The 14,602-nt window shown below is 45.2% G+C and overlaps 1 protein-coding gene across 4 annotated transcripts in view; it reads left to right on the top strand.

The window, feature by feature from the left end:
* The window catches only part of VIT (vitrin), a 118,990-nt gene that overhangs the window by 54,103 nt on the left and 50,285 nt on the right, over window positions 1-14,602 (top strand). The window contains exons 6-7 of one of the 4 annotated variants that reach the window (XM_008254543.5): window positions 5,394-5,471; window positions 14,138-14,290. In XM_008254543.5, coding sequence (XP_008252765.3) covers window positions 5,394-5,471; window positions 14,138-14,290 — 231 coding nt within the window. Of the gene's footprint in view, window positions 1-5,393; window positions 5,472-14,098; window positions 14,291-14,602 lie in introns of all 4 variants that reach the window. The other 3 variants (XM_008254542.5, XM_008254544.5, XM_008254546.5) reach the window with 3 other exon arrangements.

Genomic DNA, 14,602 nt, shown 5'->3' with positions numbered 1-14,602 from the left:
CAATACCAATGCCACAACGACAGAGTTAACATTAATATAAGAATTTCATCTCACAAACAGGTCTTTTTCAATCATATCCAATTATCCCAAGGGAGTATTTTTTATTATTAATATGAAGAGCCCCAGGTAGTCTTTATATTTCTTTCTTTCCTCTCATTTTCCTTTACTTCCTCTTTCTTTTCTCCCTTCCTTCCCTTTCTTTCCTTTTTCCTTTCCTTTTCTTTCTTTCTTTGGATCCACACACAATCAAAAGAAAATTATGCATTGTATTTAGTTATCATGTCTGTTTACTATCTTTTAGCTTAGAACCATCTCCTACCGTAGTACTTTTTGGTGGTATAAAGTACTGGCCAGTTGTTTGACTACAAACACATCTAACTCCTTGTATTCAGGTCAAATATTTTGGCATGGATATGTAGTATCGTAGCATAGCCACTGTGTCATACTGCAATGGCCATATAAGAGGCACACACATGTCAGTTTGTCCAATCGTTAGTGATACTGTTTTACTTGGATAATTTACCATATCTCTCCATGGCAAAGACACCTTATATGTAATTTTATATTTCATGTGATAATAATACCAGGTATCTTTGTATCAGGTGAAGCTTGTCCCACCAACAAATTTCATCCAATGGTATTAACATCCATTGCTGCTCCTTGCTGTAGCAAGTATCACATTAGCACAGTTATCCTTCAGAATACATGGGGAATTGGCTCCAGGACCCACTGCAGATACTAAAATCTATGGATACTCAAATCCCTTATATAAAATAGTATAGTATTTGCATAGAACCTGTGCATATATCCTTTATACTTTAAATCAAATTATAATGCCTAATACAAGGTGACTGCTTTGTAAATAGTTGTTATACTGTGTTGTTTAGGGGATAAGAACAAGTAAAACAAAGCTTGTACCTGTTCAGTACAGATGCCATTTTCTCCTCAAGTATTTCCTACCCGTGATGGTTGAATTCACAAATGTAGACCCCATGGATACAAAGGTTTGACTGCAATCACAAAATTATAATATTTCTATTTCTGCCATTCCTTCCACATTTACTAGCTAGTATTCTTAAGAAGAATTTTCTCTTCCCCCTCTCTACCTACTATTTTTAAGAATGCTCTGGACTGAGAGATTGTTTTTCAGAATACAATATAAGTATCCATTATAATCATTATTCTTTTTGGTGTTCAGATTTCCCAAGATTGACCAGTGGAAGCCTTTCAGGCTTTTGATGGGTCTACAGAAGCATTTAAGCATAACACAACATTCTGTGCTTACCTTATACTTATGTTACTTTAGATCTAAACCTCCCATTTTTTCTAAGTAGGTTCCATAGACTCTTACACCAGATGCCAACAAAGCTTTCTGGCCTCCCAACAAGACTGGGTGCCATGGGACTATCTGAGAAAGATCCACTTCCAAAAAAAAAAAAAAAAAGCCAGTTGAGGAAGGGGAGAGAGAAATGTCTCATGATATGGTGCACCTTGTCATCCAGATGACTTCCTGGTGCTGTGAGGCATCCCATACTGCACACCTACACCATCCTTTAGAGGTTAGAGTTGTGACTAGGTTACAGACCTTTCAGGACTCTTCTCAACTCAAGTAATCCCTGTTTCCTTTTGTCTGCCAAATTACACACACCTATGGTTCAAATTAGACTGGTTTCCTTGTTAGACAGTGGAAGGGTATTAGTCACAGTACTATGGGTCTTTGCCTTGTAACAAATGATTCAGAGCAGGAACCATATGAAAATGCTAATGCCTAGAATACAAATATGTTGAGAGACAAAGAAACATAATCATCTCACAGGCGTTTACCAAGTAGCTCCTGGCTAAAATAAGAGCACTTCAACCTTAAGTACTCAAACTATAATCCAAGAATTCCAACAGAGATTTAAAAATCAATTTAATTGCATGAAAGTAGAATTTTGGAGGGTTTTAAGACTTATTTACTTGCTTGAGAGGCAGAGTTACAGACACAGATATGGAAAGACAGAGAGAGAAAGAGAGATCTTCCATCTGCTGGTTTACTCCCCAAATGGCCACAATGGACAGAGCTGGGCTGATCTGAAACCAGAAGTTTCTTCAGGGTCTTTCACATGGGTGCAGGAGCCTAAGCACCTGGGCCATTTTCCACTGCTTTCCCAGGCTATAAGCAGAGAGCTGAATGGCAAGTGGAGCAGCTAGGACTCGAACTAGAGCTGCAGGTGGAGGCTTAACCTACTATACTCCAGTTTGGGGTTTTTTAAGTGAAAATCAATCTGAACTTCCATCTCCCTTCATTCCAGGTAATGACAATTTAACCAAAAACACATTGTTCAATGGTAATAAACAAGGTAGGAAGCCTTCTTCAGATGGAAGAGTTAGGAGAGTACACGAACATCAACTGACCAGGGTCAAGGAGCGAGCTCACGACCAGCGTGCTTAACTGATCGTGTCAGAGCCCCCTCTGAAGCCTCGGTTGCCTCCACGACCTTTCTTTTATTTTTATTTTTTCTGTTGGATGGCTGACCCCAGCCTTCTGTTCATCCATTCTTTACCTCATTTTGAATTTGTATGTAAGCAAACTTTTTTCTAAATTTTTATTTTATTTATTTGAAAGACAGAGTTGCAGAGAGAGAGAGAGAGGTCTTCCATCCATTGGTTCACTACCCAATTGTCCGCAAGGGCCGGAGCTGAGCTGATCCGAAGCCAGGAGCCAGGAACTTCTTCCGAGTCTCCCATGTGGGTACAGGGGCCCAAGGACTTGGGCCATCTTCTACTGATTTCCCAGGCCACAGCAGAGAGCTGGATTGGAAGAGGAGCAGCTGGAACTAGAACCGGCGCCCATATGGGATGCTGGCGCTGCACCACAGCACTGGCCCTTTCCTCCATGACCTTTCTCTGGGCTTTCTTCTCTAATTTTTACAGACCACTGTGCTTCTTTCATTAATTCACTGTGGCAGGTTGCAGGGCAGGGGATGGCAGTGGGGAGGACTACGTGCACCTTTGGCCAGCATGGTCTTTGGACAATCCACAAATTCAAGAGGTCAGCGAGGGACCCCCTAATACTCTGTTTGTTGTCTGATGCACTTCTCAGAAAACTGAGTGCACGCTCCTTTTCCTTCTGAATAGCAACAGAAAGAACCGTAGGGTTGTAGACATGAGGAGTCTGATAAATAGAGGGGGAGGAGATCTCTACGTCACTTCCTGCTGATAAATTGCAGCCCACAGCTGCAGGGCTCTCATGGGGTCTGAAAGAGCCTGGGACATTGTCTATCCTAAGAGCAGGCCTGGACAAGGGCGGGAGACTTGGAAATGCCAACTTCTGTTCCCCAGGTGATCTTAATGAGGGGAAGTCACACAAATTTGAGCCCAGGTATTTTCCCTCGTCCCTCCTCTGAGTGGCGTTTGTAGGTAATACAGGATAAATTTTCACAGCCCTAGGGAGATACGCACTGCTTCCTAAACATTTCAACTTCTTTCTCATTAGAACCCTACAACTTAGCGTGATGAGCAGGGCCACAGCATCATGCACACCTTTGAAATGGAAAAATGAGAGTGGTGGAGACTGCAGCAGCTCACCCACTGTCCAATAGAAACAGAAACGGAGATTTTCTTCCTCCTCCTTCCAGGCCCTTCCTGGGACCCTGCTGTTCTGTCGGTGCCACAGCCCTACACTCCCTTGTGCTAACAGGGTGTCGTGCAAAACTGCACACTCGATTCTGTCCCACCCTCTAGGGTCACCACGCATTGCTCCTCACTGTCTCCACCACAGGGGCTGTCCTATTGCCCTGTTGCCTCTGGGTGAGAACTGAGATGTTCTCATCACTATGAGAACTCAGTCCTCCTTTGGTATCTGGAAGGGCTTGGTTTCAGGACCCCTACAGTCACCAAAATCCATTCATGCTCAAGTCCCTTGTACGGACTGGCGCTGTGGCTGCCTAAGACCTGCACGTATCCTCTCACATACCATCTCTACATGACTTGAAATGCCTACTACTGTGTAAGTGCTAGGTAAATAATGGCAATGCTGTGTTGTTTCGGGAAGCAATGACAATAACAGCTGTGTATGTTCAGTACAGGTGCAATTTTTTCCAAATATTTTCCATCTGCAGTTAGTTGAATTCAGAGATGCAGAACCCACAGACACAGAGAGCCAACCATATCAGATAATAAGTGATGCACCCTCCAGAGGTGTGTGAATTTTAACAGAGACCCAGGCATTAAGAGATATCTTCTCTGAATACATATTTCTTGAGCACCTTCTACATCCCAGACACTGCTTATGGCCCTGGGAATTCTTTTTTTTTTTTAATTTTTTTTTATTTGACAGGCAGAGTTAGATAGTGAGAGAGAGAGACAGAGAGAAAGGTCTTCCTTCTACCCCCCCCCCCAAATGGCTGCTATGGCCAGTGCTGTGCCGATCCGAAGCCAGGAGCCAGGTGCTTCCTCCTGGTCTCCCATGTGGGTGCAGGGCCCAAGCACTTGGGCCATCCTCCACTGCCCTCCCAGGCCACAGCAGAGAGCTGCACTGGAAGAGGAGCAACTGGGACTAGAACCCCGCACCCATATGGGATGCCGGCACCGCAGGCGGAGGATTAGCCAAGTGAGCCACGGAGCCAGCCCTGGCCATTCAACAGTTACCAAGTCAGAAAAATCACTTGCCTTTCGGGTGCTTACTACTGATTGCTTTCAGTTTAACTGCGGAACAAAGCTCCTACAGTACAATTTCAGGCATCACCGCGTGGCAGTGGCCTCCTCAGGCCATTTTCTGCCCTATGAGGCTAGGTGCCTGCTTACACAAGCCTGACAATCTGATCACTTGCCTGTTTATGCCTCCGCTGTTTCCCTGATAGTCATTTTCCTCCTCCTTGCCTGGCATCTGAAGCGTCTGTCTCTAGATGGACAACAAATGGTTCCTTCCAAGGCTGAGCTGTATTCACCTGCTTTCAGACTTCTCTACTCCCACGGGGCCTTGTGAACGTGGGAGAGAGCCATCCAAGTCCACACATCCCTGCCGGAGACCAGAGCACTCTGTTATCTAAAAGGAGAGCAACTATAACGTTGCTATGTTCACCCACGGCTACAATCATTCAAAGCCACGTGTGTGAAAGCCTTAGCTTACATGTCACACACTCACAGGCAAAAGAAGGGTTAGTAGCGTTCAGTAACTCTGAATCACGGAGACTGTATTGATTCCATTCTAATATTAATAAAGCAGGGACCAAACAGGAAAATGAAATGCCACTGGACTTTCTTATTGTAATCAACAACTCAGTGCGAGGGGAACTGACTGATTTTATAGAACCTCAGAGAGATAAATTGGAAGAGAGTCAACTTATCAGTACAGAACCATCTAAAACCTTTAGCGACAGAAATAAATCTCTTTTTTTTTTTTTTTCCAGAAAGTAAACCCCAAAAGGGTGTAACCTTCCCATCGGCTCTTACATATTTATCATCCAAAAGCCCAGCTGTCAAAGCAGGCAAGTGTTCACGTGTGATTTAATCTAAACCTTCTGAGTTCGCAAACATGCAATGTTGTGTTTTAGGAGATGATGTGGAAATTAGCGTCAGAGCCAGCCGAGCTCCGCTGACTCCTGTGCTGTTTTAACAGAGGCCAACAACACAGGCACGGAGACCAAAGGCACCAGGCGGCTGGGGCTCGGGAGTGAAGGCTTTGTTTTTTGTCTTCACAATTCTAAGATTGTTTCCCGTTTGTGTCATTTTCATTCTGAATGCCTGTTGCCTTGAATTTTCCTGTATTGTTACTTTAGATGCTATGACACTCTTTCTGGAAATGTTCCCTGGCAACTGGCAGGCAAAGGGTTGTAACTACTTAGGTATGAAAGCAAGGAAGCAAAGGAAATGATGTGGCTTACGTGATAACAGCAAGAAGCTAATCCTAATCACCCAGGCCCAAAATGCACAGTTTATAGGATTACGCCGACCCAGCTTCCATGTGAGCCACAAAATGGTGTACAGGTAGCTTTCGGGCCAAGAAAATACCTTTTTGCAGGATGCTGGGTTAAATCAATAATTGTGCTATGCATTATTGTGTCTTTGGGGTGTGTGGATTTTCCACACAAAGAGAAGCTTTGTAATGGGCTTTTGCATTTGCTTCCAGAAACTATTCATGTACTTAAGATGGATGTAGTGTAAGAAAGCAATAGAAGCTAGCATTTATTGAGCGTTTGCTGTGAGTCAGGCACTGTTTCAAGTGCTTTACCTGTTGTTCATTGCCTTTAATCATCCCAGACTACTCTTGGAATATTCTATTCTTACGCCTAATTTACGGGTTGAAGTAAATGCAGTACAGATAAATTAAGTATCTCGCCAAGCAGTGAGAAAGTAATAGAACCAAGAATCCGACCTAGACAGCTTAGTTCCAGAAACGCCCTCTAAATTTTTATCCTCACTTTTGTTATGCTAATATTGGCTCATATAGAGTCCTATATTTAGGAGCCTTGGCCTACAAATAGGGAACGCTTCTTGTTACTATCCTAACTATATCTTTATTGACTTTATAATCAATCACTTGATCCAGACCTGTTTGCTTAATTGCAAGAATATAAACCCTGAATAGCCAAAGGGATCTTGAGGAAAAAGAAGAAAGTAGAAGGCATTACATTACCCAAGTTTAAAAATACTACAAAGCTATGTTAATTAAAATAGCATGATATTGGCAAAAAAAATAGATACACATAACAATGGAACAGAACACAAGTGCTAGAAACAAAAAAATCTACAGTCAGCTGGTCTTTGACAAAGCTACTAAAAATACATATTGGTAAAAGGACAGTCTCTTCAATAAATGGTGTTGGGAAAATTAGTTATCCACATGCAGAAGAATGAAAGTAGACCCCTCCTCCTACCTTCTCTATCTGCACAAATGAGCTCAAAATAGATTTAAAAAACCTAAATATTGCCTTTTAAAAATGTACCTTTTTTTTAAAAAAAAGACCTAAATGTAACACCAAAAACTATGAAGCTAATTGAAGATAATGGAGGAAATAGACAAGGACATTGGAATGGACAAGAATTTTTGGCTCAGACTCCCCAAATGCACAGAAAACAAAAGCAAAAATAGACAAATGGGATGTCATAAATTAAAGAGCTTCCATCAGCAAAGGAAGCAATCAACAGAGTGAAGAGACAACCTACAGAACAGGAGAAAATATTTTCAAGCTATACATAAAACAACAGATTACCAGAACATATAAGGAACTCAAATTACTTAACGGCAAAAAAAAAAAAAAAAATTCAAAATGCACAACAGACTTAAATAGACATTTTTCAAAGAAAGACATATGAATGAGCAATGGGTACATAAAAAATGTTCAACATCACTGATCACCAGGGAAATGCAAATCAAAGCAACAATAAAATATCAACTCACTCCAGTTAGATTGGTTATTATCAAAAAGACAAAAGACAACAAGGGCTGGAGGAACCCTTGAATTTCTCAATGGGACTGTGAATTAATAAGACATTATGGAAAACAGTATGGAGGTTCCTAAAAACATTAAAAATAGAATTACTGTATGATGCAGAAATCCCACTTCTGGGTTTATCTCCAAAGGAAGTGAAGTCAGTTTGCCAAAGAGACATCTACAGTCCCATGTTAATTGCAACACTATTCACAGTAACCAAGGAATGGAAACAACCCAATATATATCAACAGATGAATGGAAAAACAAAATGTGTAACATAGACACAGAGGGATACTATTCAGCCATAAAAGGATGAATTCCTGTAATTTGCAATAACATGGATGGAGCTAGGAGTCATTACGCTAAGTGAAATAAGCCAGGTACAGAAAAATAAGTCCTGGATGATCTCACATGTAGAATCTTAGAAAGTTGATCTTAGAGAAGTTGTGAGAGAGGAGAATGGTGGTTGCTAGAGGCTAGAGAGGTAGTGGGGAGGACGGAGTAAGAGAGGGACGGGGAGAAGCTGATTAATGAGTAGCAACGAGTGGAGTTGGGAGAAAAAAGTTCTGGTGTTCTACTGCACAAGAGGTGTGGCTGCAGATCACAATAATGTACTGTGTATTGAAAAAAAATCTAGAAGAATTTTGAATGTTTTCAACATAGAGAAATGATAAATATTTGAGGAGATCCATCTACCCTGATGGGACATCACATAATGTATACACGTAGCAAGACATCACATAGTACCCCATAAATAGGTATAGTTTTCTTTACCAGTTAAAAATTTTTAATAAAAAAAAGCCTTTTAAAGCAATACTAATTGCAAGGACATAGCTATTCGCCTCCGCCACCACAAGCCGGCGGTGTGGTGGTGCTTCCTGCACCGTCCCTGGGGCGTCATCTGTCCTCATTAGCTGTGCGTTCCTCCGGCCCAGCAGCCTCTGCTAGGATGGTGATTTCCGGGTGCTTTCCCGTGTGGCCATCTTGACTAAGGCGATGGTCTTTGGCTTTCATCCTAGATGCTTCTTGTTGGGCAGAAATCTGTGTCCCCACCCTGGGTCTAGCAGCCCCTTCCCACAGAGCCATGGGAACATCTGGAGTTCTCTGTGGCCCTCCGTGGGGTCTGAGAACTGAGATGGGGTGAGGGCATCTCCTCTTGCATCTCACCTCATCCTATCCTAAGCCTGTGGGGAGCAACTCGGACTAGACTAAGTTACTGGAATTAAGACTTATTCTATGCATCTGCTCTCCCACAATATGGCACTGGGAGAGGAGAAAGCAGCTTCTACACAGCTGCCTCCAGTTCAGCCAATAAACTGTAGGACCTACTCCTGATTGGAGGAGAGCAGCGTACTCGGCGTGTGGGCAGCCGAGTTAGGATTGGCGGAGGAGGACTATAAAGGAGGAGAGAGACAACATGCACCAGGAACATCTAAGGGGAACATCTAAGGGGAACACCTGTGCAGCCCCCGAGAGAGCCGGCCGGCGGTGTGCCGCTCCCCTGCGGAAGTGGGGAAAGTGGCCAGGGGGAACCGCCCTTCCACGGAGGTGGAAGGGATAGTAGCCAACCCGGGAAGAACCAGCAGCAAACCCGGGGAGGGCCGAGCAGACAAAAGAACAACGCAGGATCCTGTGTCGTTCCTCCACGAAGACGGGGAGCGACAAAGCCTACAGGCTTGAGTCATTCCAGTTGCCCCTCTCCCTTCAGACAGCCACAGGACAGGGACAGTGTGCACAAGCAAGTCACCTTCTACCTAAAAAAGTGAAAAAGGGACTGGTGCATCAGTATAAGCTGCCACTTGAAATGCTGGAATCCCATATTGGAGCGCTGGTTAGTCTTGGCTGCTCCGCTTCTGATACAGCTCCTTGCTAAAGCACCTAGGAAGGCGGTGGAAGATGGCCCAAGTGCTTGACCACTGCTACACGTGGGAGAGACCCAGATGGAGTTCCTGGCTCCTGGCTTCACCATGGCCCAGCCCCAGCCATTGCAGCCATTTGGGGAGTGAGCCAAAGGATGGAAGATCTCAATCTCTCTCTTTGCTGTCTCTTTCTTTCTCTTCCTCTCTGCCTTTCAAATGACAAAAGAAAACAAGCAACCGTCCACATAGCAAGCATCCCCTGCTACCAGAATTTCCCCCTCCCCAAACTCTGCTCCTGCAGGGCAAGAGGGGACATCCGTGGACTCTGCGACACAGAAAGGCCAGTGGCAATGAGACGCCTATTTCCCCCTCTTGCCGGCCCCTGCGGTCTTGATGAGCAACTTCTCTTCACTTAGGAAGAACAAAGCACAAGGGAGCAGAAGGAATGTCCTCCTGCCCTCAACACTGAGCTCCCCCAAAGAGGGCTGGCAATCCACCCCATCTTCTTCCATTCCTTCTGCACACCAACCAGCCTTGGGCAAGGAGGGGTTTTTTGTTTTGTTTTGTTTTGGATAGTTGTGCTGGTTCTGCAGGAATGGCCCCAGTGTGGCAAGTTAAGTGGCATTCCTTCTCATCTAGAAAGGGGGCCCTTGGGATCTTTCCGATGTCAGCTTTTGGCCTGAGTCTGTGTAACAGGAAGACTCCCACACAATCTATAACCATGGCAATCTCTCATTGGTGCCAGACACCTGTGCTACAAGCACCCTGAGGCACAGAGCCAAGGTCTTCCCCTCTTGCAGATAAGAAAGCTGCCCCTTAGAGAAGTTTAGAAACGTGCCCGGGGGCACTGTTCTATTGGCCCATACAAAACTCAAACTCTGATTTTCTTACCTAAGCAGCTGAGGTTGAGGTGAGACGGGGAGAGGGGTTTGGGGAAGAGAAACCACTACCAAATGAGATTTACATTACAAGGTCAGTTCCCTTCCAGGGACTTCCACAACACAGATCATTGCGAGAACTTCTCTATCCTAAGCTCCATGGCCCAATATAACAACATTTACCCCCAAAAAGGACTTGTGTCATATGCCTGAGCCACTGACATCCAGGAGTGTGCATGGGCGGGGGCACTTTTCTCACATCCACTGCTACTTAAATTCATAACTTGCTGATGTCTTTTGTCGCTTTTACCAAACCATCTCAACCTTTGATGACAGTGTCAGCAGGTGTTACTATCAGCTCCTTAGTACTGGATCACCCGTGGTTGTCACAGCCCAAAAAACTCATTCACCATTTATTGAACACCTCCCGTGTGTGGGAGCCTGAGCTGACTATAATTGACATAAAGGAGATACTTGGTGTGTTGCCCAACTTCAAGACAGAGGAACTGTTCTCTTTAAAGTCACAGGCCAGGGTCCAGTGTTGTGGCATAGCATAAAGCTGCCACCTGCAATGCCAGCATCCCATATGGGTGCCAGTTCCTGTCCCAGCTGTCTACTTCCAATCTAGCTCCCTGCTAATGCACCTTGGAAAAGCAGCGGAAGATGGCCCATGTACTTGGGCCCCTGCCACCCATGTGGGAGATCCAGATGAAGTTCCCGGCTCCTGGTTTTGACCTGGCCCAGCATTGGCTGTTGCATCCATTTGGGAAGTGAAAGATCTCTCTTTCTCTCTCTATCTCTATCTCTATCTCTCTGTAACTCTGCCTTTCAAATAAGTACATCTTAAAAAAAAAAAAAAGTCACAGTCTCACTTACGGAGTAAGGGTTCACCAATTTAAATGAGAGATGCCAGTGAGACCATCAAAGAGTGGCCCCCTTGCTGCTACTCTTCCTGAAGTGATAAGTTTCCATAGAAATTGAGGGAAGCAGGAGAGAGAGAGAGAGAAGCAAAGACAGCCAATTCTCTAGGCCTCGGCTTGTAGGTACAGAATTCGTCCTAGTCTAAGAATGTGAGTTAACAGGTAAATCAGGTTAGGAGGACCCCCAAACGCAGAACAACCTTCTTTCCGAAAATTTTCCCACTGGAAAAACAGAAGCACCTTGATCTGCAGCCTGGGCGCCCGCTGAGACAGACCCAGCTGGCCACTTCGATGCTGTTCCCCCAGGCACTGAGCAGCCACTGAGCAGAAGGCTGTCACGGGGCAAGTGGGGGTCTCAGCTGCTGAGAGCTAACTCAACACAGGTAAGGGCTGATTTGTAGAAACGGATCAAAAAAAAAAAAAAAACAAAAAAAAAAAAAAACAAAAAAAAAAACCACCTGGGCAGGCAGGCATATTCCAGGCGGCACATGGAGAGAAGGGAAAGTGTTATCTTTATTAGTGGCTACTGAGCAAGAGCAACAGGAAACTCCTCCTTCCCTTGGCTGTGTGCTAAATCCCCTCCCTGGACCAGTCCAGCCAGAGGTGGCTGCAAAATGAACTTCAACTTCACAAAGAACTAGGTTCCATGAAGAATTCACCTTGGATCACATCAAGAGCATTATATTCAGGAAAGAACTGGGAGCAGCTGGAGTAGGTAGACTGGTCCCCTCTGCCCCCTCTCCAAGGCACTTCTAACCCTTGAAGGAGAGCAGGGACAAACAAGAGGTCACGGAAGCCCAGAGAAGCCCAGAGAGAAGGCTATATTGGTTGAATTTAGGCCGCGTGGGAAAGCATCTGTGTTCTAAGCACTTAACACAAAGACTGCCCTCAAGATATTTAACCTCTCCTCTAGCAAATCAATATCACCAAAGGCAACTGGGGTAGTCATAAGCCTTGCAATTAGACAATGCTGTGAGAAAAACAATAATTTACGTTTCCCAATGTTTTTAAGTTTGTCACTTTATTGAAAGAGGTATAGTTAGGCAAGATTTTTTTCTATGTTCACTGCTTGCAAGTGTAAATTTTATTTTTAAAATACACTGTGGTTTAATTAGCAATTTTTAAAATAAAATGTACTATCAGTATGTTTATATATTTCTCTCCAAATTAATAATTACGCCCTGTTTCCTAAAGCGTACAAGCGATTCTGTTAAATGGCTTTTCCCTAGATGAGGAAGGTCAAACCTGGGCCTCCATCTCCCAAGAGAGGCAGCAATGCCTCTTAGCATTTCCCAGAGAGTGAATCAGATGAATACTGTGGAGCATTCAGGAACTGCACTAGGATTTGTTAGAAAAGCCCAATCCCGTCAAAGTAATGGAAATGTCATAAATCAGGCAGATTTGGTATTGCCTGGGGAAGATGATGCAAAGACCCGAGCTCACTGCCAGTTCTTTAGTGCTCTGGCACGGTGTGCAGGCAGATTTAAGGGGAACAAACTTTTAGCAAGCAGCAGAGTGAATGAGAGATCGGTCTCCTGCCTTGACCAGCTAATGCCTGCAAGGGCAGCCCGAATGGCTGGATTCCAACCCGATTCCAGGGTCCCTGTTCACTGACCTGCCCTAAGTCAATGCAGGAGGTGAGAGTGTTGGGGTGGGGAAATGAGCAGGTACCAGTGCTGGGCTGTGGCTCTGAACTCCACACCACAAGTTGGTCTGCATAGCTGCTCCAGGACTATGGTCCTGGCGCTGTTTCTCAGGGTGCTACAGATGTCAGAGGAAGTGAGAGCTACCTTCTCGTCTCAGATGCTACCCCCTAGGGCTGCTGTCCTGGGAACCAGAAATGCACGAACCCTAAGCAGAGGGACGCCATGGGGGTGAAGGGTAGGGCTAAACACTACCTTCCCTTCCCAAAGACACCCACTCCTAACCTCCGGAACCTACAGACATTGGACCTGCACGGGGGAGATGGGACTGGATTATCTGAGCAGGCCCAAAATGCAATCAACAGCACCCTTATAAAAGGTAGGGGGCCCAGGAAGGTGGTTTCACAGCCAGAGAGTAATGCCGGCCTTGAAGGCTGGGTAACCAATTGGGTGCTGAGACGAGAGGATTTTCCTGGAGAGCTTTCCTTGGGGTGAAGGCTGGGACCACCTGTAAAGTTATCGAGGTCTGGGCAGGATTTGGTGGGGTCAAATACTGGGCTGCTTCCAAGGTGAGCTTCTGAGGCTGTTACACTCCTCTCTGAAGAAACCTTTCCTTCCTGAGACCCCACCCCCTGCCACCCACACACACAGAGGCTAATTTCTCACTTCCTACCTAATACAAGCACTTGAGCCCCTGTCACCCATGTGGGAGACCCCGGGCCGAGTTCCAGGCGCCTGGCTTCAGCCAGCGCTAGGCCAGCCCTTGGGGAGTTGCAGCCATCTGGGGAGTGAACCAGCAGACGGAAGATTCTCTCCCTATCCCGGCTCCCACTCCCTCTCCCTCTCTCCCTCCTGATGCCTTTCAGATTAATTTTTTTAAAGTAAAATCTAAATTACTCTTACCATACTTAGTCCTGTCTACAAACTGGGAAACTGGGACCCAGAGGAGTTAGATGACTGGCCACCAGCCATGCTAAACCAGACCATCTAGAATGCATTCTCTGAGAAAAAGTCACGTTGGATACTTTGAAAGTGTCTCCCTCTGCAGGCCGCTGCCAGTTGAAACAGAAAAAAATTAAAACGTGTCACAAACCATTTCTTGTGGTGCAGGACAAATTAATTTGGCAATTAATCATGCCCTGTCTTGTGTAGTTGTAATTTCTGAATTGTCATTTAAATATTATTTAATCTTGCTGTGTTTATTGATTAATTGCTCTGAGATTGTACATTCCTTTAGGCAGGAATTGTGGGCTGTTTATCTGAATTTCACCTCCCTGGCAGCAGCATGGGTCTTTGCCCAGAGCTCGTGTTCAGGAAACATTTATGCTTTCTGGCCTCATAAGAGCCTGCAAGCCCTGATGTAATTCTATTTTCTTACAGGTGAGACTACAAAAGCCTATTATTTGCCGTTTCTTCCAGGGACAACCATACAGCCAGTCACCCTCATACAGGGCCTGGCAGTCACTGCAGCTGAGGACAGCCACAGCACCTTGCCAAAGCCATCTCCATCTGAGGCCTCTGCCACCAGCAGCCCGAGACCACGGCCGGTGGGCCACGGAAGCGGGGAGACGGGTCAGTAGGTGGAACGCATTACTGAGTGCTAGAAGCATACAGATGAGGGTTTAGAGTCACCACTCTGTCTGAACGCCTACATGTTGTGCCCATCTCCACTGCAGAGTGAGTGGGAATTTCTGGGACCAGGGCCGGGGCGTGTCGTCGTCCTCTAGATCCAAGGAATGGTATAGATCCCATGCATCGAAGGTGGGATGCTATGTGTAACTTTCCCATTGCAGAACACCCACTGTTCCAAAAGGCTGGTGGAAAGGACAGTGGGTTCCTCTGTAAACACCGCTGGGCTTTGCATTCCCTTGTTGTTTTAAGTGA

The sequence above is a fragment of the Oryctolagus cuniculus genome, chromosome 2 (genome assembly GCF_051225735.1).
Source record: "Oryctolagus cuniculus isolate XC-2025 breed Fujian yellow rabbit chromosome 2, ASM5122573v1, whole genome shotgun sequence".
Classification (NCBI taxonomy): domain Eukaryota; kingdom Metazoa; phylum Chordata; class Mammalia; order Lagomorpha; family Leporidae; genus Oryctolagus; species Oryctolagus cuniculus.
Note: the sequence above shows the minus strand (reverse complement) of the source record. Positions and strands in the feature narration are given on the sequence as shown.